Source organism: Biomphalaria glabrata, chromosome 5 (genome assembly GCF_947242115.1).
Source record: "Biomphalaria glabrata chromosome 5, xgBioGlab47.1, whole genome shotgun sequence".
In the NCBI taxonomy this organism is placed as follows: domain Eukaryota; kingdom Metazoa; phylum Mollusca; class Gastropoda; family Planorbidae; genus Biomphalaria; species Biomphalaria glabrata.
In genome coordinates this window covers 37,657,100-37,683,522 of record NC_074715.1, presented here as the reverse complement: position 1 = coordinate 37,683,522, position 26,423 = coordinate 37,657,100, and the positions used below count along the sequence as shown (strand labels likewise).

Genomic DNA, 26,423 nt, shown 5'->3' with positions numbered 1-26,423 from the left:
ATGTAGCTTTCTTTATCTTGGAAGCGTCACATCACACATTAAAGATTTGGAAACATTGACTAAAGAAATACTTTCAAAATGTTTTCTTTAGTGGTCATGTAAAGATTCGTTACAAAGTCGAAGGCTACACAAGAAAACACGAAGCAGGTGAACAGAGGCGTACCAAAAATTTAGAAGGGCAGCGTTTACAGATATAAATAACTAGCGTATATTAAATGGATTTGTAGACGAATTAACAACAGAAATAAATCATAAGTAGACCTATAAAGTTATGAAGTTTTATCCAAAAATAACAACGAACTGACTTACTTACTTTAAGCATTTCTTCCCAAGGTTTAACTTTGAGATTCTCTCCATTAAGTATTAAAATTTGGGACTTGTTAAAGTAGGTCAACCATCTATCCAGATGACGTGAGTACAGTGAACGTTTGATCGGGTCATAGGACTTAATGATTCTGCCTGTACATTTATCCAGAGCTCTCTCTTCAAAGCTGCCGTAGGTCCCTGATGTATTGTGCTTGTAAAATTTGTACTGAAAATGTACCACAGAACAGTCCCATTAGACACGAACTGAAAACAGGAAAGACTAAATGACTCAGACAATGAATATATATATATATATATATGAGAAAATAATATTGAAAGAAAAAGAACGAAATAATAGAGATCTTGATTAGTTTGTAAGTATGTCCCCAAAGAGCCCTGCGCTCCATGGACTCAACGCTTCTAATCGTGCCAAGTTTCTTACTCAAATGTTACGGTTTGCGGGCTTTTTCAGTGCATGGACCAATGGTTTGGAACTCGCTCCTTATTGATCTCAGACTAACAACATGCTTCACTGCAATCAAGAAGAACATTAGACAAAATCTATCTGTTCAAAACATTTTTAGATTAGTTTGTCATTTTAACTCTCGTGTTTATGCTTGTTATGTTATTCCAGCACCTTGAGTCTATATTATGTTTGTTAACAGTGCTTATAAAATTATATATATATTGTTGGACACTTGATGTAGAAACACTCACACAGGCGTCTTTATATTTTATTCAACATTATTCTTTCCAAAGAACAGAGAAATAGACAACTGTCTGGCTAACAGCGCTTTTGGAAAGCAACTAAATGAAAGTAGGGCGGAATAGTTTCCCTATCTTAACAGCACACACTTTGTAGGTCTCTGTGTATTCTATACTAGGCATCAAAGGCTCCTCAAATTTCCCTCAAAGGTTACTTCGCTCCATAATGGGCATACGATTATATTTCAAAGAAGTAAAATATAAACATAATAAACATATAAAATATAAACAAGAAAAACATTTTTAAAAATACTTTAAAAAACACTTATACGAAGTGTAATTATATCAGTTAGTTTGGATCAGTCATGTAATTCAATTTGTAATAGATCTGGACCAACAACAATAGATCTGTGCGATTAGAAATATTTTACAGATTTTTGTTTAGTGCTATTTCATGCTTTTAGCTTTCTCAATACGCTATGATCCTATCACTTGTCTGGACCAGTTGGGAAAACTGGGAGGTGGGGGGGGGGTGAGAAAGAAAGGGTTATCTGGGTAAATTTTGCAGCGACCTGAATTCGGACTCATGGCTCAGGACGACGTACTAAAGCCTCTGCTAATGAGGCGCCTATGACTAGAGAAGATTGTATAGTTAGGGATTGCTTATTTCAGTTTTATTTTATATGAATGAGACTAATTCAGCTTTTACCACCACTTCAGCCAAGTACAATTTCTTTTCCTTGTTCGAGATATGAAACAAAGGAATTAATTACCAATTGTTAATTGACTAATTGGTTAATAAAAATGGAGGCCAATACGAGGAAGGCGAAAACAGGGACGTCCTCGTATAACGTGGTGCCACACTTTCATGGAGGATCTCAGAACAGTGGACAACATCTGAAATTGTCGATCAGAGTTGTGTGTTGCACTTGAAACTCTAAGGCCAGCAAAAGCGAACAAAAGCTCCCTTTCACCAGCCTGAATTGGGCAGCGAGTTCCTCCTTGCCGCTACCCTGTCCGACGGGGGGTGAGACTCGGGGTTTGATTTTGCGTTCACTTCCAGTGAACACGGACTTCCGAACTCGCGGACTAGAGACGCGGCCGAATGCCGCACCACTGGGACCTCCGTCGTGTTCCTATAATCTACCAGGCTAACCGTGCGAGACACGCCATTTATGTAACGCCCCCTTGAGGGACGGCACATTGACGTTGTGACAGATCGCTGCGGGAGCTCTTTTTCATCCCCGCACAGTGCAATGAGGATACTCTCGCACTCTCTCAGGCACTACCGCGAAAACCTTGTTTTGCTGCCCATTTGGCCTAGTTGTGCCCTCTCATGACCGTTTCCACTCGGGCGCCACAACGAGGCAGGGCAGCAAGCACGTGGCAGTGGACACCAGATGGGAGAATGGCTTCAGACATTGCCAGTGACAGATCTTTGTGGAGACAGCTTGCCGCCCAATGCGCCGAACCGCGCGAGAGGAGCTAAGTCTCAGCAAGTAAGTAATTTTCAAATTGATTCTTGTATTTCAGGTAGAAAAAAATAATTGTGCACAATTTCAGCTTGATCCAAGATTGGGTGTCGAAGAAATAGCGTGTACAAACTTGTTATCTGACAGACAGACAAAGTGAGTTGATATATTCTTTGTAAAAATACTTTTACAAAAAAAAAAGCTTATATTGAGTGAAATTGCATCAATTATTTTGAATCAATCATACAATTAATATAGTCGATGTAAAATGTTGTATGTAAAGTATTTAGCACCTAAAAAGATTTCAAGTAAAACACGTTTAAAGATGTTTCACTAGCTGAAACACTATGTAAACACTATGTAATACTTTCATATTCTATTTAATTAAAAAGATGGATACACACTTACAATGACATACATACATACGACAGACTCGAGGTCTACCTTAAGCTGGACGTAGTCTGACACCGCCCTGTCAATGGGGTTGCGCACAATTAAAATAAGTTTAATGGACGAATTAAAATTGTGCACGCGCTCTGGGACACTCCTGTCTACGAAATAGTTAGGCGTCTTCTCCATAGTAACCTGATGTGGGAGAGAAGGTGGCATCCTACTTCTGTACCAGTCCAAGCCTTGCCAGTAGGACCTAAAGAGAAATATAAGAACAACACCAACTTTGAACTAATATCTTTAATAATACTTCGTTGTTGGCTTGTTACTATTTACAAAGCTTAGCCTATAGCTTATAGCTTTTTTTTTTTTAAGTATTTTAAAAAATATATTAATACTTGTTAATATTTGAATTTTAAATTTCAAGTAGCAAAAGAAGGTCTCGAAACAGACGAATGTTGGCTGCTGTCGTGTTATCTCAGGTTGTTTTTTTTTGTGTGTTCCTCCTATTTCACTGAGTTTGTTCTTTCATTGAGAAGAAAACAAAACAAAACAAGAAAAACAAAAAATACTTTAAGAATAACAAAGCTTTTATTAAGTCTAATTGTATCACTTAGTTTGGATTGGTCATGAGATTAAATTTGTAATATGTGACATTTGACATTTCAAGAGACGATCTTTTCCATTTGCAACTTCGCATGTGACTAAGGAGGGGCAACTTGTAGTAGATCTAGACTCTAGACTCACAAGAATACATCTGTCAGATCAGCAATAGTTTTACCAATTGTTTTTGTTTAGCGCTATTTCATGAGTTTAGCTTTCTCTGCGCGCAATGATCCTCTCACTTGTCTGGACTAGTTCGTAAAAGGGGAGGGGGGAGAATGGGGTATTTATAAGAATGTTACCGTGATCACTTTTTAAATGCGATATCCGTCCCTTGTTCAATACCAAACAGAATAATTAATGACCAATATTTAATTAACTAATTGGTAATTGTTAAAATTGATTCTTATTTTGTCAGGGACAAGAAATAATTGTGCAAATTGAAACTTGATCCGAGAATCTGTGTTGGAGAAATAAGGTGCACACACCTTTTACCAGACATAGTCAGTTGACCATAAGCTTTGTCAAAATAATAAAATAAAATAAAAACATATTAATACAAAATAGAAAATTTTCGGACATTTAAATTATTTGAAAAAGAATATATATCAAAGCGGTATATATATCAGATGTTGAGAACTGTCAAAAGTGTTAATTGTTAGAAGGTTTTATAACGGTGGATAGTAGGAACTACGATAATAAATTTGTTCTAGCAGATATGATAAGAAAAGTGTCTTTATCTTTATGTTTTTCTAAATATTTTATTAGGTTTTGTTTTTGTATTTGTAAAGTATGGCTAAGAGTTTATCTATTATTGCTAATTTTCTTTTTTAGGTCCTCTAACGTGACGTGTCTTTAAGTAAAGAGATGTCTCCAATTTACTCTAGTTAAATGTCAGACTACTAGACTTTTGTAATACACCTCACGCCTCTATTGTGCTTTTGTTCTAGTTTCTTTATATTTATTAGGCATCCTATCCTGGGATAGTCAAGTTCAGTTTTCTTAAGACGTAAGTGTTTCATGGTGAGGAAAAATTCCACTACTGTATCACATGAGATTTGCTAGGGTTAGAGTCATGTATGTTAAAAAATTCAATAAGTGAAAATCCTAGCCTCCAGGTGAAACGAACATTTTTCTGCTATGGTTGATATATTCATTTAAATCTGGTATGTTTGGTATTAGTGATTTGTTTGGATTGCACAAAATTTAAAAAAAATTTAATCCAATTTATTCATACAACAACAACAAGTAGATGTTCCTGAATATCTCAAGGCTGCCTGGTCGAGCGGTAAGGGCGCCGAACTGTCGTTTGGAATCCTCAATGGTACAGGGTTCCTACACTCTCCGCTGCCACCCCCGTCGTCCTGCGGGAAGTTTTGGACTAGAAAGTAAATTATCTTAAACTCTGAAGGAACACCCGAAAAGTCATTTTTTTTTACAAAACATCGACATTGAAATCATGTTTATATAGTCATTAATCTTCAGGAATTCATCATCATTTAGTCTCTATATAGTTCGCAATTGGATGGGTGGGCAAGTCACAACAATAAAATGTTGAGCAACAGAGAGGAAGGGAGGGTGAGAGGGTAGAAATGAAGAAACAGAGGAGTGGAGAGGGAGAAAGAGAGGGGGGAAAGGGAGGCAAACCATGTAAATAAACTCAGATCTAAGATTTCTGGGGTGCGTGTAATATCTCATATTTCGCCCCCTCACCTGTCAAAGTAGTGTGGCTCTGACCTAGATGTGACGACCCAGGGGTGAAGGTTGATGAAACGAAGCAACGCCCCTGTCCCAGCCTTCCTTGCCCCGATTACGATGACCGATGGTAAATTCTTCTGGAGGTCATCCTCTTGAGATGACCCTAACTGGTCACCGTGCTGAAGATCGTGGTTAGCTGGACATTAAAAAAATAAGAAAAGAAAAAAAAAACAGATGATATTTCAGGAGACATTGATTTTCGTTGGATAAAATTAAAAAAAATATTTATGAAGGAAGCGAGTCTATTTTTTTGTCAAAGATATTAATATTGTAATTAAAAAGGAAAAAAAAAACTTGACATTAACTGAAGCATGCACCGCACAAAACAACAACGACAAAAGAAACTGTAGAAACATTATTAGAGGCCTACTCTCTTTAGTTTCTTCCTATAGATGAAAAACCAAATTAATTACCGCTTCCCTTTGCGCGATGCTCAGAAGAAAGGAGAATCATTAAGATTTGTTCCTTTGGGAGAGTCGGATTCATGTTTTTATCTTGATTACAGTGTTAGTGTCTGTGTTTGTTTGCTCTCAGGATAAAATTTATGGTCTGGCCTTAAAAAAACTTCCTCTAGGAAAGGTTTGTTTTTATGGCTGGGATTGTTTTATACAAGTTTTTTAAACGGCAGTCCATTAATATAAGAATCCCTATTTTCGTTTAGAGAGTAGACTTAAAAGCGGCCTAGTGAAGCCTACGTAACAGAAGAGTAACAAAAGCTTGGTTGGTGTTAATATATTAAATTACTTTAATTATTTTCTTTAACATCATGTAGAAAAGAATATGTTATAAAATACATGTAATAGACCGATTTGATTGGAGATTTACTCATGAAAAACTTAAGACCGATCCTGTATGAAGTCACAAGTTGCATTTCTAGGTTTTACTGACGCTAATAGAAGTGATGAATGATCTATCTATCTATCTATCTATCTATCTATCTATCTATCTATCTATCTATCTATCTATCTATCTATCTATCTATCTATCTATCTATCTATCTATCTATCTGTCTATCTGTCTGTCTGTCTGTCTTATCTATCTATCTATCTATCTATCTATCTATCTATCTATCTATCTATCTATCTATCTATCTATCTATCTATCTATCTATCTATCTAACTATCTGTCTATCTGTCTGTCTATCTGTCTGTCTGTCTGTCTGTCTGTCTTATCTATCTATCTATCTATCTATCTATCTATCTATCTATCTATCTATCTATCTATCTATCTATCTATCTATTTATCTATCGATATATATATATATATATATATATATATATATATATATATATATATATATATATATATATATATATATATATATATGCAATTGAGTGACGGTGACAAAACATTCATTTAATCGCGGGGACCCCCTAAGGAGCTGCCCCACTTTCCAACCCCTAACGTCGCATTTGTTACTTGCTAGACTAAAACAATATTTGTTAAACTTACATACTTATGTATTAATTATTGCTACTAACTATGCAAAACTTGACCGAAATCCGAGCGCGTGTTTCCATATTTGTACAATTCCGATAAATCCTAATGACGCAATTGCCCTAAATTTTAATTTTGAACTGCGATACTGCTTTCGGTGAGAAAAACCTAAATGTGAAAGATTTATTTCACTAGTCCAAAGCTCTTCAGTTTGTCTTTATGGAAGCTATGTAATTGATCTAAATATGCATATAAGCAAAAGTTCAGAAAAAACATACAACGCTGTAACTTGAGAAACCAGTTACAAATATGGACAAACTGAGACCCACGCAAGCTATGCTGAACACATTCTACAAAAATGCATATCTGAACCAGCAGCACACAATAGATTGGAGTGCTTCTGCGAATACGATTCCACATTTAACTCTGATCTTTGGGATTTGATTAACATAAGTTCCAACTCTATCATTCAATTTCCCTAAGGCAATGATTCCGAAGATTAATGATGAGTACAGATACATTAGAAACCATACAAACCCAATTGCGACCTGCACATTTTGCCACATCTGATGCAAAGCCATAGTCTGCTGGAAGTTCTTTTAAGTTTTATTTTCTTCTTCTGCGCCTGCTTTGGCAGACGAGTAAGGAAACCAATAGTTTGACCGGCTACAAAGTTTCTTTGGGTAACCTAGTTTTAGTGGTTTTAGTTACAGCATTGATAGAGTCACAGATATAATTTTTCGCAAAATTTTCTATTTTATTCATTATGTTACCACTGAAAGTTCCGAGTTCTTGTCAAACTATCATAGGCCATACTAACATATTTTACTCCAGGAACAGTAATAAAAAATAAAAAAAACAAAAACAATCAAATGTATGATTTTGTTTACTAGGCAGCTTGGCGACGATTTAGTGTATGACAAATGTATGACTAGTATATGACTTATGTATAACTAGTGTATGATTAGTGTATGACTAGTGTATGACTAGTGTATGGTTAGTGTATGATTAATGTATGACAACTCTTGTTGAATAAGCTTATGCTTAAACGTTCTTAAGTTCCGCAAGGCTGTTAACGCCGGAAGTGGTAATGGTTTGAAGGCGAATTTAAGCCCATCATTACCTATAAAGTGCTTCCACGCGTCTCATATAGTCTCTAACAACCAGCCCAACTCCTTTCTGGTTCAGATATTGAGCCCGGCGGAATCCGTTACCCCTGATAGGAGAAGGGGCAAAGGCGAGCAACTGGCACCTAAGCCAGTAAGCTTCGGGAAAGGGGGATCGTAAGCTTTGGAGTTGGTTGGCTACCCATCTTGGAGGAAAACTCTGAATCCAAACACGGGAAAGGCTTCGGGAGACAACCCTGAAGAAAAACATTGAGCTGGTGACCCTTAGGCAAATTGGGGAGCACTGTGCTACAGCCTGGCAGAGCCTGCGGTGCTACTGATCCCAAACTGTATTGGATATTCCATTCCTTTGGTCATATCAACTGCGTCAAAAAGGCTGGAACTGCTGTGTGGGCGACATCATTCCGATCATTAACAATGCCCAGGCTTACATCTCGCGTGTTCCACGAGATGAACCAAAGTCGTTCTACGACTGAAGGAGGGCAACACAATGTTCTTAAGTTGTAGTTGTGAGTCTTCAATAATTAGCCCTACCTCCACCAACGCAAAGTATCATAGTCATCACAATATGATCACCATATACATCTGAACTAGATCTGTATCCATTGTACTATTCGTTTAATCGCTCATCAGATTGAAAGCCCGAATCCGGAGAAACAATACATACTATTATTAGCTTATTCACATGGTCCACTTAATCGCATAAGTGTGACTAATGCAAGGCAGGTCTATGATCAGATATAGATTTCCCTGTGTGGCCCAAGATGTTGAACTGATACAGTGAGTAAATATAAATTGTATTTGCTTGGTTAGATAATGGGGGACAAAAAAAAAAGACAGGGTGGAAAAAGTGAGTGGGAAAAGCTATTAATTTTTTTTGTTATATTACAAAATGTGTGAACGACTAACCCAGAGGGAGTAAGTTGAGTTCGTTCTATCTGCACACAACTTCTGAGGATACAAATTTAGGATTGTGTCATTTCAATTCTAAAAAAAATAAAAACTTCGAAAAACTAAGATCGTAAAGAAAATTGCTCAAATAGAAGAAAGACTCGAAAGACTGTGTACTTTCAAATATTTTCAGCCAATCAAAGTGACAAGTCTCTGCTTGAGACAGTTTCCTCTTCCGGTTCTATCCGGTCCACAATTATTTCCCATGGGCTGTCCAGAGCAAAGTGGCACTTTCTTTCAAAAGAATAAAAAAATTCAGACACATATGTGTTCGTAAACTTTAAATTTAGATCTACATAAAAAATTTTCATTTAAAAACAAAAAAATGTGTTTTCACTTTGATGTTGTCTCAGGGTCTAAACGATCTAACGTATACATTTAACGATTTCGTCTTGTTGGTCTTAAAAGGGGAGAGTAGAAAATCATGACTTCACTGTTTTTTTGTTTTTTTTTTTATTTCTTGTGACCCTTGAACTTGATAATATTTTAAAATTTCCCCGAGTTATTAATTTTTTTTAAAAATTAACTCACAGAAATATATTTCTACATTAAAAACTGGACACACTGTGAGATCATTGGAGATGTTGTGAATAGATCTATACTATACGTTTAGACTTCAATCTCAAATTCAGTGAAATACTAATTTCATTATTTAAAATAGCATTAGTATTATTATCTATAGTTGGGTTCCTATTACCATGAAAATACAAATTAAAACGATTTAGTATTACATCCAGTGTAGACTTCTATACTTTTCAACTACATTTTTTTCTCTAATAAATCCCAGCTAAAACAAGCAAAGACAAACAGACACAAACACTCTTTTGTTCCCCTGGCAATCATATCATTAAATAAGAACAATCTGGTATAAACTTTGTCACATGTAAATTTATGAGTGAGTCTGGTGTGAATGTACACTTTGGTTTCTTATAGTTATAATGTTTTTTGTTTGGTGTAATGCACAAATTGTAAGAGAAATTTCCATACGGACAATAAAGATTATTATTATTATTATTATTATTATTATTATATTATAAAACCTTTCATGCTTCTAAGAGACATAATGAATTTTATATTCTCATATCCATATACCATTACTTGCAATTAAGTAAAATTGGTAGTGGGTCGCTAGAGTCTCGTTTTTAGTAGGAGGACGCATTATGTCTGTAGCTGTGTTGTAGTTGTGTTGGGATCCTTTAGATTTCAGCCACTTTTAACGGGACCACCTTTTTACTTTGGGATAGACCGTCAAGAACGATTTGTTTCCAATTTTCACTTGAATAGCCAAGAAAATTGTTTTGTGTGCTTGATACACTGAAGCCTCAAGGGTTAAAGCTTTTTAAGTTTGTTCATTTTTTAAATTATTTTCTTTAAAGCCTTTACTTAAACACACAACATAAAGGGGAAAAAAAAGCAAACCTGAACTATTTGCTACTCTCTTCTTTTAAGCTATACATAGATCTATAAATAGTATCAGAAATTGAGTTCTACCTTTTCCAACAATATCCTATTTTTTATAGCACTTTGGGAGAGAACATAGTGAACAACATTGTAAGTCAAAGTTAGTTAAAAATCAGTGTACTGAATTCAGGAGTCTGTCAGCCCTTCATGAGAGCAGGGAAAATCAATAAGTGAACTCTGTTCATTTGAGAATTTTTTTTTCAAGAAAAGGATTAATAAAGAAGCAAATGAGTTGAATTTAGTTTTCTTTCATTGACAAACATTGGATGGTTTCTCCATCAATGACGAGATGAAGAAAACAGAAGGAAAAAGTGGAATGGAAGCATAGAGAGTTAGTGAGCGTAGAGACTTAGTGAGCGAAAGAGTTAGTGAGCGTAGAGACTTAGTGAGCGAAAGACTTAGTGAGCGTAGAGACTTAGTGAGCGAAAGACTTAGTGAGCGTAGAGACTTAGTGAGCGAAATAGTTAGTGAGCGAAAGAGTTAGTGAGCGTAGAGAGCGAAAGACTTAGTGAGCGTAGAGACTTAGTGAGCGAAAGAGTTAGTGAGCGTAGAGACTTAGTGAGCGAAAGAGTTAGTGAGCGTAGAGACTTAGTGAGCGAAAGAGTTAGTGAGCGTAGAGACTTAGTGAGCGAAAGAGTTAGTGAGCGTAGAGACTTAGTGAGCGAAAGAGTTAGTGAGACGTAGAGACTTAGTGAGCGAAAGAGTTAGTGAGACGTATATTAAGGCTAGTATTACAGGTATGTACTTCTAGATGAAATCGAGTGACACAACACCCAAGTTTGCCGGGGATCTGTGCAATTCCTGACGTTTTACATGCTATTTACTTAAGAAATTTAATAATTATATATTTCAAACTGGAAACATATACTACTGATTATGCACGATACTTTAAATACAATGGTACATTATATATATATATATATATATATATATATATATATATATATTGCCTTCCTTTTTTGCATTCCCAATCTCGGATCAAGTTGAAATTTCGCACACTAATTTATTTTCAAACATTAACCAATTAGTTAATCATTTAGTCGTAATCAATATATTTTTATTTTGGCTTTTGTTGTTGAAAAGGGAGCCAAAGCATACAAATTCTAACATGGTTTAAAAAGCATTATAACATCCCTAAGTAGTATATTTATTTTTTTAAAAAGAAAAAAAAACTAGCACCATTTTTTTTTAAAGTTAAAGCATATTTATAATATTCTATTATTTCTTCATTTTTACCCCACTAATATCAACTCACTACGTCTATCTGTCTGGTCAAAATATTTGTACTCGTTATTTCTCCCACTTTCCATTCTCGGATCATTAAAAATTAATTACATGATTGATTCAAAACAATTGAAGCAAAGTTGTTTGAAAGTATTTCTTTACATTTAACGTGCAATATCCTTCCTCAAGTCTTAGACAAGAAATGTAGCTTGACAGTAGACACTTAGACACTTCATTAGAAGTAGCACCCTACACGGAGCTCATCCCAACCACTCCTACTGAAACTACAACGAAAATGACTGTCTAGTCTAGATTAACATAATTACTTTTTAAGTCTGCAAGAAAATAGTTCATCCGGTATGGAGCCTGCAGGTTGCCGGGTCCTAGGTTTCAAGCATTATTGTCCTGGCTTGGATGTTGAACTCCAACACTACTTCACGAGTTCGAACAGAGCCAAAGGACATCACAATTAATTCGTGGATAAGACTTCTGACTAATTCAACTGGTATTTATTTACAGATGGTGAGGATCATCTTGTCGCACTATCCGTCGTTTACTTAGCAGTCTTTATCAATATCCTTCTGTCTCTAAGCCCCAGCCATCTTGTTCTCCTTCATGTTCCCGTATTCTGCCACGTCATTCGTCTGTCTGACTACGTCACTACATTTGACGTCGCCAAAAACAATGAACAATATATTTATTTACAAAACTAACATAATCTATAAACTAAACTAAGTCACTAAATTATCTTTCTCTTCCGAATCTTTCTTTTTTTTTTTTGCGAAAAGGAATTGGTTTTTGTTTCCATCTAACTAATTATTCCATAAGATATAATATGTGTCACTAGAAATGTTCTCCTCTGGCTTCCTGGGCTAGAATGGATCCAATGTCCACTCACATTTGATTGTTAGTCTAAACTCTAGCATGTCATTAAGCAAACAAAAAAACGAACAGAGCAGGAAAAATCTATAACAAGGAAATAAACATCGCCATTATATCTTATAATTATAATGGAATTAATTGTGCTTAATTACCTTGTGATGTCGTCACTCTTTTGTCTGCATTGGTGTTCACTCCCTTTAACGCAGCACCCTCTATGTTCACAAACACACTAATTCTCGTGATTGTCTTTATAGTTTGAGGACCGCTGACGCTCACCAGGGTCAAGACGCAGAAAGCTAAGATGGTCAAGGCTAGGCTTAATAACTTGTACCGTGACAACTTAGGGCAACGTTTGGACTGACCGCTTCCCAGAGACTGGTCAAACATTTGAGATCTGTGGCAAAACGCCATCCCTTCTTGTTCTCACCTCTTTATCTTCATACTTTTAGTTCTATCACAAGCTCCAGATTGTTTGGAATCGATCCAGTCATCCTTGTCGTAGAGGTGATCTTGTCATGATAACATCAAACATCAGTTAGGTTCACTTATCGATAAATACGCAGACAAATCATTATCTCCTCTTGATGGTCAACTGTAACGCTGAAAAAAAAACAAAAAAAAAACAACAATACAAATATGAATCAGAGCCGGGAAATAAGATCTAAAGACTTAATTGATACATTATCAATGGGCTCTAGTTGGAATCCCGACTCGAGATAAGTTACTTTCTCTAAAGTAAAGGCAGCAAAGAAATCTTCTCCCAGTTACCCTATAGCCTCAATGATCCGAAAGAACTGAATTCGAACTCGAGGGCTCAAGCCTCCTCAAGCCAACACACTAACCACTATGCCAAGCGACTCGCTTATGAAATTAAAAGTTTTTATAGCTATCTATTGTTAGCCTCAAACTTTAAAGTGGCAACCTACTAAGTATAAAGGGGGCCAATTTATCTTATGCCACCACATCTGTCAAGTACATTTTCTTTCCCTTGTTCAATACTAAACACAATAAGTAATTACCAATAGTTTACTAATTACTTATTTAAAAAAATTATTCTTGCATTGTCAGGTAAAAGAAATAGTTGTGCACATTTTCAACTTGGTCCGAGATTGGATGTGGGAGAAATAATGTGTACAAACTTTTTACCATACAGACAGAATGAGTTGATGTAAGCTTTGTAAAAAAGCTGAATCGTAAACAAACGAGCAAGCGAACCAAGAAACTTAATTTGGTAAACCGATATAGTCTGACATTTTGAACCCAAGACTGAAAGATTTTTAGAACTCTCAGCTATAATGGACGCAAGATATTTTATTGGTAAGTGAAAGTCTGTTAGCCGTTGTGTTGGTTACATAACACCCTCGTTAACCTTTTACAATTTGCATCGCTCGATTAACTGTTACATTTTGAAGGGTATAGTTTTGTCGCGAAGATCTACCGTGGCCGTGTATTCCTCTCCAAATAGCTTGAGCTCTACGGAGCATTTGTATTTGTTTAGAACAGAGTTTCGGCTAGACTAGGTTGGGAATCACTGCAGCTAGACTGAAGCTCTCACGTAAATACAATTATCGCATTATGTCCAGACTAATTTATACGTTAAGGAGGACATTAGTTTATTAACCTCATTGATAGGATAGCAGGATGAAGCCTTAATAAAAAGATAAGGGTGGAAAAGATGTTTACCATAAGCCATAAGCCTATTTAGTAGGAGTCATCAGACACGAGTTTCTAGACGAGACTTCTAGAATGGTTACAGACGTTTGCTGAGATGTAACTTAACATTTATGATATGGCCATGTTCGAAACTAAACGTATATCCAGAAACGAAGCAGGGGTTTGATAGAGCACAATTTGTGAGTTCCCAGGGCTTTGATTTCCCGTTTCCTCCCCCGGTGTTTAAAGCTGATTCTATTGGAATTATTGGAGTTATTTTCTCTTGCTTATCAAGCCGCTTGGAGAGAAATTACGGCTATAAAATTACGAAAGACATGTGGGGTACAAGAGGGATTCGTTATGTCTGAATGAAAAAAAAAAAACTCTTCGGGGAAGACGAATTAACAGAGAAGTAGCAAAGGTTTTAATTAAAACTAACTGCCTTCTAACCACAAGAGTCAAATGCAAACACGAGACTTTGTAAAAGAAATAACCACTTTTTTTTTTTTTTGGGAGAAAGCAACAAAGTGTTTGACTAGAAAATGAGATGGTGGTGGTGGAGTTTTATTTCCTGTGTATTAGAGAGTGTGGTGTGAGTTCAGACGAGGTCAATCTATTTACAACAGAACATTATTTTCTCTTTACAACAATACAGCTCTTACATTTTTTTTTCCAAAATGCTAATTTTAAGTTAATGACAAATTTAATAATTTTCGTTTTCTGAGATTTTACTTTAGGATTCATTACATCTCCTTCACACCTCTTTATATCGCTTTCTCTTTTTATTTTATTTTATTACATTTAAATGGGATTTAAAAAAAAAATCCAAATATAAACAAAGCGCATAATTACTGTGACTAACTATTAGTAGGAAAGTCCTTAATGTGGAATGTCTCTGCAAACAGATGTTTCATTAGATAAACTTTATAAAGAACTTTACTTGTTTATAAAATGGAATCGAGGGTTTGATACAAATGTGATAGAAAATTAGGTCAAGTAGTCGACTGAAAGGATTTTAAAGATTATTTGCATAAGAAGATGTCATGTGTGCGGAACCAGACACTTAGATTAAAAGAGGATTACAATTGACGCATTATTTTAATATGTCCGGTGTAGGATTGTATTATATAAAAGGTCACCCGTACCTTTAAATTAATAGAAGCAGTAGCTACAATTGGATTGAAATAATGGTTTCGATATTTACTAGGACAATATATGTAGACTAATAGAAACCCTTCAAAGTCAACGTATATGTGCCAGACTCAGAAATTATGGATCTATTTGGGGGGTGGGGGATAGGGCACATGAAAACTGCATCATTGGTTAGAACCACAATCTCATGATGTGGCATTTAGGTGAAACAGTTAGGTGTAAATCACGTCAGTAAGTATAAGCAAGACACCAAAGTGGTCCAAAGATACAAACTGATTCAAGACCACGGAGCGTTGAAAGTATTTGTCCTTGTCTCCTCGGCTGAGTTTCTACTCAATAATGTATACAATTCTTCTAAGAGGACAAAAAAAAAAGAGTGAGAGAAAGGAAAAGAGAGAGTTAGAAAAGGACAAAAAGAGAGTTAGGAATGGCAAAGAGTGGCAAGTATACAACTAAAAAGATGGTTATTTCACATTCATATATTTAGTTCTAAACATAACGTTCCGGAAATTTCTATATTTTTATGAGCTAAATGATCATACAATAAAATAAAATGTAGATAGAAAGTTTTTCCATACTATACCCTGGGCTCTAATTCTCTCAGTTCACATCTCTAGAATTTACAGCTTAGACAACTGCATTACCACAAGAATAGAGACTGCTCCAGCATCCCAGCTTAGCATACAGTGTTAACTAGCCATCAACTAACTGTTGAATAAACTTTGCTAAACCATGTTTTCTTTTTTTTTTTTAAATTGAAGACGTTTGTCAAATTAAGGTCTGCATACTTTCCCGTGAGTGTCCCTTGTGTATGGGTGTGTCTGCTTAGACAAATCGATTATTGAGATGACATATTCATAACAATTTCCTGACCCAATGGATACGTGATGGGAAAAATGTCCACCAAGTCTGCTCCGAAAGAGACAAAGCTGTGTTTATCATTCGATCTGCCCCTGAAGATTATGACATTTCATTACATCCACTTCTGCTGTCATCAAACAAAACCCTAACATTTTGAGAAATGCTAAACCCGTTCTCTCATTTTGTCTTGTTGACTTCATATAATCCTGACAAATTTTTGTTTTCTTCTTATCTAAGGCTTACATCATCAGTTTTTTTGTGAATGCAGCTTCATCTATCTCAAGATTCTAATAAAAAAATCTTTACCAAGTCAAAGTTTAATATACATCACACCAGTCAGTGCACGATATAATAGTCAGAAGATTTCCATATGATCTTGTCACATATCATAAACTATGCATAATCAGGGATCATCATCTGTCCCTTTACTTTCGTCCTAGGGTTGCTGTGACAGTTCGCGTAACCAAATCCCTCCACTTTTCCCGGTCAGCTGCTGTTCTTAGCAGGATATCAATAGAGAAGCCGGTCCATTATTTGGAGGACCCTTTCTTCGTGCTCCCTCCAGTGTACCTTGAAGAATGACTTTTGATAGTGAGTCATGCTCTTTCAATATGACCAAACCAGGCCAGCTTTCGTCTCTTCACAGTGTGGAGGAGTTCCTCCTTTTTACCAGCCAAAGTGTTGATTAGTAAAAGTATTTATTCCCTGAACCCTGCCTGTTCATCGGAAATAACCTCCTCAGCTTTTTTCTTGAACCTGCTGAGAATTATTCTTAGCATTATCTTGCTCGGGTGAGACGTGTCGTTCTATAGTTTTAGCATTGTCTCAAGTTTTAACCAATATACTACATTTAAGGCATTGCCTTCGACTCCGACGAATAGGTATTAATGCAACATTTCATGAGACCAGGCAAGTTGCGATTTGAATATTTTGCCACATATAATGCAGACAAAGCCCTTGTCCGCCGAGGGTTTATATAAATTGTCTTTTCGTCGACTGTAAACTGGAACTATATCTGTATTCATCTTAACTGCGATAAAACAACTGATTCTAAATATTATTTATCCAACAGTTATCACAGGTAACTATGTCAAGCATTTTTTTTCCAATAACAATTGCTCTATGTAAAAAAAACACATTTATCACAAGTACATCTTAGTCTAATACTATCATAAACTATGTTGCCAATATAGAGGCTGTTATATTATTCTCATTCTTGGTATTCTCTGTCCTCGTTACTTGCTGTACATTAAATCAGTGAATCACGGACTGTTCTCGACATGTGCAGGATAGGGAATCGACAGTCTTTAGATTTTAATGTGTTAATAATATAAGATTTTGGCTTAGCTAGTAAAAAAAAAAAAAAACTACTCGCAAAACTTCATTACTTACTTATATGCAATATTTCATGAAATGATAAAATTAGTTCGGCCGTGGCATTCTGGATAATTTTATTATGGGCTACGTTGCACTAATCAAATCTGACATGGGGGAGAAGTGGATGACCCGGAAGTAATAGCATAACGTCTGATTCTTATTGAAATGAGAGGACGAGAGCGGATCAAAAGGTTAAAACAAACTGAAATGGTACTTTTGCTTTGCCAATTGAACTGTTTCCATGGTCCGAGTTCGAACCCTATCTGCAGCTATCCCTTGTCTTCCAGCAGTAGCTTTGGACTAGTACGTAATAATCTTCTGTTAAAAATCTAAAAGGCGTCCAAAACCTATAAGTCAACAGCCAGTCCGACTAAGCGCGGTATTTCGATCCCGATGAGAAACTCAGTAGGGAAAGAGAAAAAGGGTGGGGGGGGGGAGTAGATTGAATGTTCTCTCTGTAATAAATAACGTATCTCATGGATCACAAATCAATCAGTTTGATGGCTGGATGTGACAAAATATGTAGGTCGCAGCTGGGACTGCGAGGCAGCTTGAAATACTCTACTCTGTTGTGGGCTAATCTAATCTGACTTCGACTATGTATCAATTATTACTTCACATTAGCCACAGAACATAACAAGTTGAATATAGTTGATAACAACATTCAGTTCTATAAAATGATTCTTTATTAACCACTGGGAAATCCGTCCAGTCTTCCTAAAACGTCGCTATATCTAATTACTATTCAACTACTATTCAATACACAACCTACTTTTAACATAACGTCATGTTGGTCTCTCGTTCGCCTAAGTCTACTACGTCATTAGTCTGTCTTACTACGTCATTACTTTTACCGTCGCTAAAACTATACACAAATATATTTATCTAACAAAACATACAGGATTACTACAGTTTTGCTTACAGTAACTCAAGATTTGATCTTCAAAGTTAACTTCAAAATAGTCAGAGAGAAAATTGTAAAGTTTCACCAAAATATATTTTCTTTTTATTTCAATATTTCCTCCAGCAATTCTATTCATGATCGACCAAATTACAAGCATCATAAGACGTCTAATGTTAAATCTAAGGATGTCACTGTAAGATTGTAAGCTAAACCTTTGCTCTACTTGAAGATTATAAGGTAAACCTTTAGGTCTCTATACTGGAAGATTATAAGATAAACCTTTAGGTCTCTACTAGAAGATTGTAAGGTAAACCTTTAGGTCTCTCTACTAGGAGATTGTAAGGTAAACCTTTAGGTCTCTCTACTGGAAGATTGTAAGGTAAACCTTTAGGTCTCTACTAGAAGATTGTACGGTAAACCCTTAGGTCTCTCTACTGGAAGATTGTAAGGTAAACCTTTAGGTCTCTACTAGAAGATTGTAAGGTAAACCTTTAGGTCTCTACTAGAAGATTGTAAGGTAAACCCTTAGGTCTCTCTACTGGAAGATTGTAAGGTAAACTTTTAGGTCTCTACTAGAAGATTGTAAGGTAAACCTTTAGGTCTCTACTAGAAGATTGTAAGCTAAAACTTTACTGGAAGATTCATATCGTAAAATGTTGAGGATGCTAGTGAAAGAGAGACCTACCTAAAGTAAACATTTTGAAACTAGCATAAGAAACTTAGCTTTACCTGTAAACAGCATGATACATGATTAACAATGTAAATCTGTGATACATATATATATATGCATTATATGTAGTTATACAGGTATAACGTTTATATACCCGGGTGTTCTGAAGAGTTTCTAACTCTGAGACGAGTTTTTTTTCCTTTTAAATTACTTAGCAGAGTTAAAGTCGCTGATTAATATACATGACTAGATTAACAGATGAAACATGTTCGACATAAATATCTTCTTTTTGGAAGTCTTTAGAACATCCTTGTGTAGTTTCATGTTTAACTCTATCCGTAGAAGCTTTTCTCTACTGATGTAAACACCAAGTTTTGAAGAAAGATGTTGTTAATGTTATATAGTAAATAATATCCATAGAACTCCCCCCCTCTAAAAAAAGTTCTCCCTTGAGAAGAGGCCCTGGGCAAACGCATAGTTTCACTGCCGTAATGCCGCCCAGCTTCTTCTTTTATCATTCTCTTATCTCTACTTCTCGTGTTCTGTCTCTCTCTCTCTCCCCCCCCCCCCTCTCTCTCTCTCTTGCGGTCTATCTAAATTATCTTGCATGATCTATGCGATGGAAACGTTTGCTTCTGGTTAAATTATTTTCTAGCCTCCGACATTTTATTTAAACCAAACCAACAAACAAACACGGCGACCCAATTCTTCCACTGCTCTCTCTTGTGGAATGAAGCCCAGTTAAAGGGAAGTAATGCTGTTAAGTTTGTGGGCCCTTGGTCAGCACTGGGGACACGACAATTCGTTCACTGACATTTCGTTCACCGACAAATCGTTCACGACTTTTCGTTCACCAGACATTTCGTTCACCAGACATTTCGTTCACCCGACAATTCGTTCACGCGACTATTCGCTCACGGACTATTCGCTCACAGACAACTTGTTCACCGACAACTTGTTCACCGACAGTTGGTTCACGACAAATCGTTCACGCGACAAATCGTTCACTAACAATTCGTTCACAGACAAATTGTTCACAGACAAATCGTTCACTGGATATTTCCAAAAACAAAAAATTGCTAGAGATCGGGCGTGATCCGAAATTCTTTGTAAATTTTTTTTTGTTTGTTGTTAATATTTTGTTAATGAGGACAGTATGTGATAAAACATTATACTGAAAAGAAAACAGATATCTTACAAGCAAGCTGAAACATTTAAATGGGACCTCACTTTACTATAGGTAACATTTTTACTTTCAACATGTAGGCCTTCTTTTACACTCATGTCCATCATGTAGTCTAGTTCAACCTACCCATATTTGCTTATCTTCTTAATAGCGGTCCAGATGTTTAATTAACATACCCATTTTATTGATATCTTATTAACAAAAACAAATCTTATCTTATATAATACAGACGTTTCTTCAAAAAAGAAGATGATTACGTCCTACGCGTCATGCATTCTGCCAAGTCACTGGTTTTCCTGGCTAGCTCAGACACACTAGTATTTTTTCAACAATCCTTTCAGTGTTTTTACGAGAGATAATTTAGATTTTTAACAATGGTACTAGATTTGGTACAATATATGGTTTCACTGTTCAACTCTGAACGTCACATACTAGATACAGATCTAAGGTTGATACTTATCAATTAAGACATCTAAAAAAAACCAACTAATTACATATACAATACTAGAAAATATTTTGGTTCCCTATCAAAAAATTAAAAATGTATCGCAATAAAATTTAAAAAATTGTTTCAATAAATTTGTAATTGAAGTCCAAGCAAACAAATTAATCTACCAATCGGTGGTCACATATAGAAACAAGTTAACTAAAATAAAAATAAAATAGAACTCCTTTTAAACTTGATGGAAAGTATTATACTAATGTCTAGTACATATTTTCAATGTTAACAGATTGAACATGTGTATAGGCAATGTCCAATAAAGTTTAATTACTTCCAGAGGAGCCAGTCTGTCTAGCACTCCACTAGGTGTTAACTAGAGTATCCAGATGAATGGGTAGATTCCCGGTAGATGACAAAAAAAAAAAAAAAGAGGGGTGTGTGTGTGTGTAAAGGTATATTAAAGGTGAAAATAAAAATGTTACCTATAGTAAAGTGAGGGCCCATTTAAATTTTTCAGCTAGCTTGTAAGGTCTCTTTTTTTTAATTTTAAGTATAATTTTTATCACATACTGTCCTCATTAACAAAATATTAACAACAACAACGAAATTAAATAAACTCGAATTAGACTTAGACCTGATCTCTAGAAATGTTTTTGTTTTTGGAAATAATAGCTACAAAAGTTTTAATGTAAATAAATTAAACACGCGACGAGAATATATAATATTAACAATATGTTACTATCCAGTGAACGATTTGTCTGTGAACAATTTGTCCGTGCCGTGAACGAATAGTCGCGTGAACGATTTGTCGCGTGAACGATTTGTCGTGAACCAACTGTCGGTGAACAAGTTGTCGGTGAACAAGTTGTCTGTGAGCGAATAGTCCGTGAGCAAATAGTCGCGAATTGTCGGGTGAACGAATTGTCGGGGGAACGAAATGTCTGGTGAACGAATAGTCGCGTGAACGAAAAGTCGTGAACGATTTGTCGGTGAACGAAATGTCAGTGAACGAATTGTCGTGGAACCGTCAGCACTATCTGGAAAGATCATAAAGACTTGTCGCCCCTGAGATGTGTTGAGTCTAGAAGCCGTGGAGGGAGGTGAGATGCGGGGGAATACCTAGACAGTAATAAAACCACAAGAAGGCGTGTCTCCCGAGTCCAAGAAAAATACTATTACCAGCTTCATCTTCAGACATGAATAATTTGCGTCAAGCCACTGAAACAAAAAGTGGCTGAAAACGGTAAATACCGATCAGATTATATTATTTATAGCGCACGACGTACGGGAATACCCGAAATGATCGACCTCCCTGGGTGCATGGGGAGGAGTGGGGGAAGCTCTATTGACAAGCCGTAAACCAGTGAATTATTAGGAAAGCCAGGCAGAATGCGGTCAGTGTGGAAGAGATTGGGAGGGGGAAAAAAGTATTAGGGAACAGGGTGCAAGCGCGCGAATTTAATCCATTTATTTAACTCTTGTGTATGTGTGAGTGTACTCTTCAGGGACTCGGGCACCTCCGGGCGTGACATCAGCGATCATCACATTACCATCAATTTGAAGACAATTTGTTGCCAGTGTCTTATTTCTGGTGGCGGATCCAGTGACAATGTGCGGGAGATGGCACAAGTGATGTCCTGGTTTGTGTGCACCTGTTAAGTCTTACTTTACGAAGGGCGGTTCAAATGAACAGCAGTGTGATAACTTGAGACCGGCTTGAGTAGACTTAAATGAACACCGAAAGAAGAAATAATAGCAAGTGAGAGAGAGAGAGAGAGAGAGAGAGAGAGAAAGAGAGAGAGAGAACTCATGTATTGTCTAGCGTCTAGGCATTGGTATTGGAATAGTCTCATTCTATTCATTTGTTTGTTGATAAGACATTACTCAGAGTAAAGAGAGGAACCTATGAGGAAAGTAAGCTTTAGTTTAGCGAAACGCTTAAGCAGATTTTGAAAGAAAGAACCGTAAAAGACTAGATTACTCAAATTCTGCAGAGAACAATCAAGTGTTGGAGAGAAAAGCTAAGTGCTGGAGAGATTAGTCAAGTGCTGGACAAAACAGTCAAGTGCTGGACAAAACAGTCAAGTTCTGGACAAAACAGTCAAGTTCTGGACAAAACAGTCAAGTGCTGGACAAAACAGTCAAGTGCTGGACAAAACAGTCAAGTGCTGGACAAAACAGTCAAGTGATGGACAAAACAGTCAAGTGCTGGACAAAACAGTTAAGTTCTCGACAAAACAGTCAAGTTCTGGACAAAACAGTCAATTGCTGGACAAAACAGTTAAGTACTGGACAAAACAGTCAAGTGCTAAAAAAAAAGGACGACTAGATTAGTCAAGTGCTGGAAATAACAGTCAAGTGCTGGAGAGAAATGTTAAGTGCTGAAAAGATTAATCAAGTCAAGTTCTGCACAGAACAGTCAAGTGCTGGGCAGAACAGTCAAGTGCTGAAAAAAAATCTAGGAACTTAAAAAAAAAATCAGCATGAGACAGTTAAAATAAAAGAGATTTGAATAACCTATCTCACACACACACACACACACATTGTTATGTTACTTTCTATTACAAGAACGTAATTTGGAAACGAATTTAAAAGGCTCATTAAAAAAATAGGGAAAAAAAAAAGACGAAAGGCACCAACACAAAAAACATTTTTTATTTGTTAATTAAATGTCATGTTCAATATCCTTATTTTTTTTTTTTTTTTTTCAAAGCAGGTAATGAACTTAAAATGAAGTTGTAATGGAACTTTTTTTTTTGAACCGCTGTGTAAATGAGTTCAGTAAGTAGGCGTTTAGGTCAGCGGCTTTAACTGAGCAGAATTGGTGTTACGTGAGAGAAAGAGAGAGAGAGAGCTAGAGTCAAGGCATACTGGAATAATCTCATTCTATTTATTTATTCATAATCTCTAACAAAAATGTTTGAATTGAATGGAAAAGAAATAAACATAAATACTTGTAGAGACTAAGTCACATAAATACTTGTAGAGACTAAGTCACATAAATACTTGTAGAGACTAAGTCACATAAATACTTGTAGAGACTAAGTCACATAAATACTTGTAGAGACTAAGTCACATAAATACTTGGAGAGACTAAGTCACATAAATACTTGGAGAGACTAAGTCACATAAATACTTGGAGAGACTAAGTCACATAAAGACTTGGAGAGACTAAGTCACATAAAGACTTGGAGAGACTAAGTCACATAAATACTTGGAGAGACTAAGTCACATAAATACTTGGAGAGACCAAGTCCAGCAAATTTGGGATAGATTGAAGAGAAATTAATAGCGGCGACGTTCTAATCGTTTCTCTTTTTTTTTTTTTTAATTTGAAAATTATGTTTGGGAAAGTAGAAACTTAGAAAACAAAACACACATTTTCTCCGTAGACCTTCATTGAAATAACAATTCTCGGCTCTTTTCGTCATGCTTTAAATTTAAACCCCTGATATTCTCTTGCTACATTCTGTTACACTTGTTGGTATGTGTGGTAATCTAGTTGAGTGGATATATGGTTGAACAAACTGGTTTCTCGAAATGCTCGAGTCCTTAAATGTCAAAAAAATTGTGGTGTCTGTCTGTAATAGTTGTAGTCTTACAGTAAAAAGTGTGGCTATATACACATGTACACGTATCCACATCTTCAGAAAGATAGTAACTTTGTACAGATACATTTATTTTGATTTGAAATAAAATGAAGTAAAAATTGAAATCGACATTTCCACGTTACTAACAAAAAAAAAAACAAAGTATAACAAGATTACAAAGAGAGTTTGTGTTACACAAACTCAGAGGCGGCCCCCGTCTAAGTCGGATCCCTGTCGGATCTGCATATTCGCAATAATATTCAAGAGGTGATTTAATTTTGATGTAAAATGTTTTACACGTTTCGGATGTTCCTTCAGAGTTGAAGATAATTACTTCCTAGTCCAAACCTCCCGCAGGACGACGGGGGATGGGAGCGGGCAGGGTTTGAACCCTGGGCCATCCATAAATCTGAACATCAGTCCAGCGCGCAAACCGCACGACCAGGCAGCCATCCGATGGTCAAAAGTAATAATGTTTCAAAGATTCATTTGCCGTAAATTTAAATTTAATAAAAAATAGTAGGTTAGTTTTAGTATATTAAAACATTACAATATTGATCAAAACGTTTGGAAATGAAAATCTACACTTTTTTTTTACACTTTAAGTTTAGAAATTGAAATTCTACATCTTAATCTAGTCTATTTTAGTCTAAACTAGATCTAGAAATTCTAGATCTAGACTCTAAAATAATTTTAATTAGAATATAAATCCAGATCTAGATATACTGTAATAAAAATCTAGATCTAGTTTAAAAAATCTAGATTAGATCTAAATCAAGATATCATTCTTTTTTTAAACGCGAGTCACATAACGAGGCTTAATAAACATTACTATGCCGAGTTCTTTTTTCATTTCGTTTGAAGAATTTATTCCATATAACGTCAGAGGGAAAAAAAAACACAAACACTACGTCAAACGGCCTAGCTAGACTAAAAATCGCCTTCATCATTACGAGCCTTTTATCGAGTGTTCATAGACATTGGTGCACCGAGTGCGTTCTTTTAGCATTTCTTTTAAAGAATTCATTCCATATGACGTCAAAGGAAAAAAAACACTACGTCACAAGGCCTATCTAGACTAAAAATCGCCTTCATCATTACGAGCCTTTTATCGAGTGTTCATAGACATTGGTGCACCGAGTGCGTTCTTTTAGCATTTCTTTTAAAGAATTCATTCCATATGACGTCAAAGGAAAAAAAAACACTACGTCACAAGGCCTAGCTAGACTAAAAATCACCTTCATCAACACGAGCCATTTCTCGAGTGTTCATAGACATTGGTGCACCGAGTGCGTTCTTTTAGCATTTCATTTAAATAATTCATTCCATGTGACGTCAAAGGAAAAAAAAAAACACTACGTCACACGGCTTAGTTAGACTAAAATATGTTTTCATTAATACAAGCAATTTTTTCGAGGGTTAATAGACATTGGTGCACCGAGTGCGTTCTTTTAACATTACATTTAAAGAGTCCATTCATATGACGTCAAAGAAAAAAAATTCCATTACCTCACAATAGGCTAGTACCGGTACCATAAAAAAAAATGTCTTTATTTACACGAGATATTTAACGAGGGTTTATAGACATTGGTGCACTGAGTTCTAATAGAATTTATTTAAAAAGGATCAAAGACGCATTGTTTTTGCGTTTTGTCTGTCAGTCGGTCTGTCCGTCATCTTGATATAACAAAAACAACTAAAAGTTATTAAAAATTGATTAACCTTTATTTTACGTTTCAAAACATCGCAATAATTTTTAGGTATGAACACAATTGAAAAGTTTATATAATAGATTGTTCCGGATGTTTGTATAAATAGTAAAAGAAAAAGAGAATTTCAGATAAATGTAATACCGTCAATTAAATTTTTTGGATGGTCTCGTATAAAAATTAGATGTACTACAGCCACGTGGAGAGATTTTCATACCTTACTTTGGTGCTTGGATTCTGTTTTCCTTAAAAATCGGAACATAATATTAACGATAATTAGATTTTTTAATGTTTTAGGTAGAAAGTTAAATGTACTGTAAGAGAGTAGTGAGTTAAAATATTTTTCATAAAATTCCGTAAAAACATTATTTCGTAAATGAGAAGATTATTTGTTTATTAATTAGAAGAGGGAGTTCAAACAATTATTTGGCGTTAGTAGATTTTTAAATAAATTCGGAAATTTCTGGCGACGATTTGTAAGAAACAAAATCCGGAACTTTCTTTATCGATTACAAAACTTCTATGTTATGTTTTACAAGAAAATTAAATGTCTAAAAAAGTAA

General features: G+C 35.7%; 1 protein-coding gene across 5 annotated transcripts in view; it reads right to left on the bottom strand.

Annotated features, from left to right (window-relative positions):
• LOC106060125 (heparan sulfate glucosamine 3-O-sulfotransferase 5-like) overlaps nucleotides 1–26,423 on the bottom strand; it is a 45,826-nt gene that overhangs the window by 2,626 nt on the left and 16,777 nt on the right. For 3 of the 5 annotated variants that reach the window (XM_056029122.1, XM_056029120.1, XM_056029121.1), the window contains 4 exons: nucleotides 12,469–12,916; nucleotides 5,190–5,370; nucleotides 2,892–3,129; nucleotides 314–532 (listed from right to left, as the gene is read on the bottom strand). In XM_056029122.1, coding sequence (XP_055885097.1) covers nucleotides 314–532; nucleotides 2,892–3,129; nucleotides 5,190–5,370; nucleotides 12,469–12,727 — 897 coding nt within the window. In that variant the 5' untranslated portion in view covers nucleotides 12,728–12,916. Of the gene's footprint in view, nucleotides 1–309; nucleotides 533–2,891; nucleotides 3,130–5,189; nucleotides 5,371–12,468; nucleotides 12,917–26,423 lie in introns of all 5 variants that reach the window. The other 2 variants (XM_056029124.1, XM_056029123.1) reach the window with 2 other exon arrangements.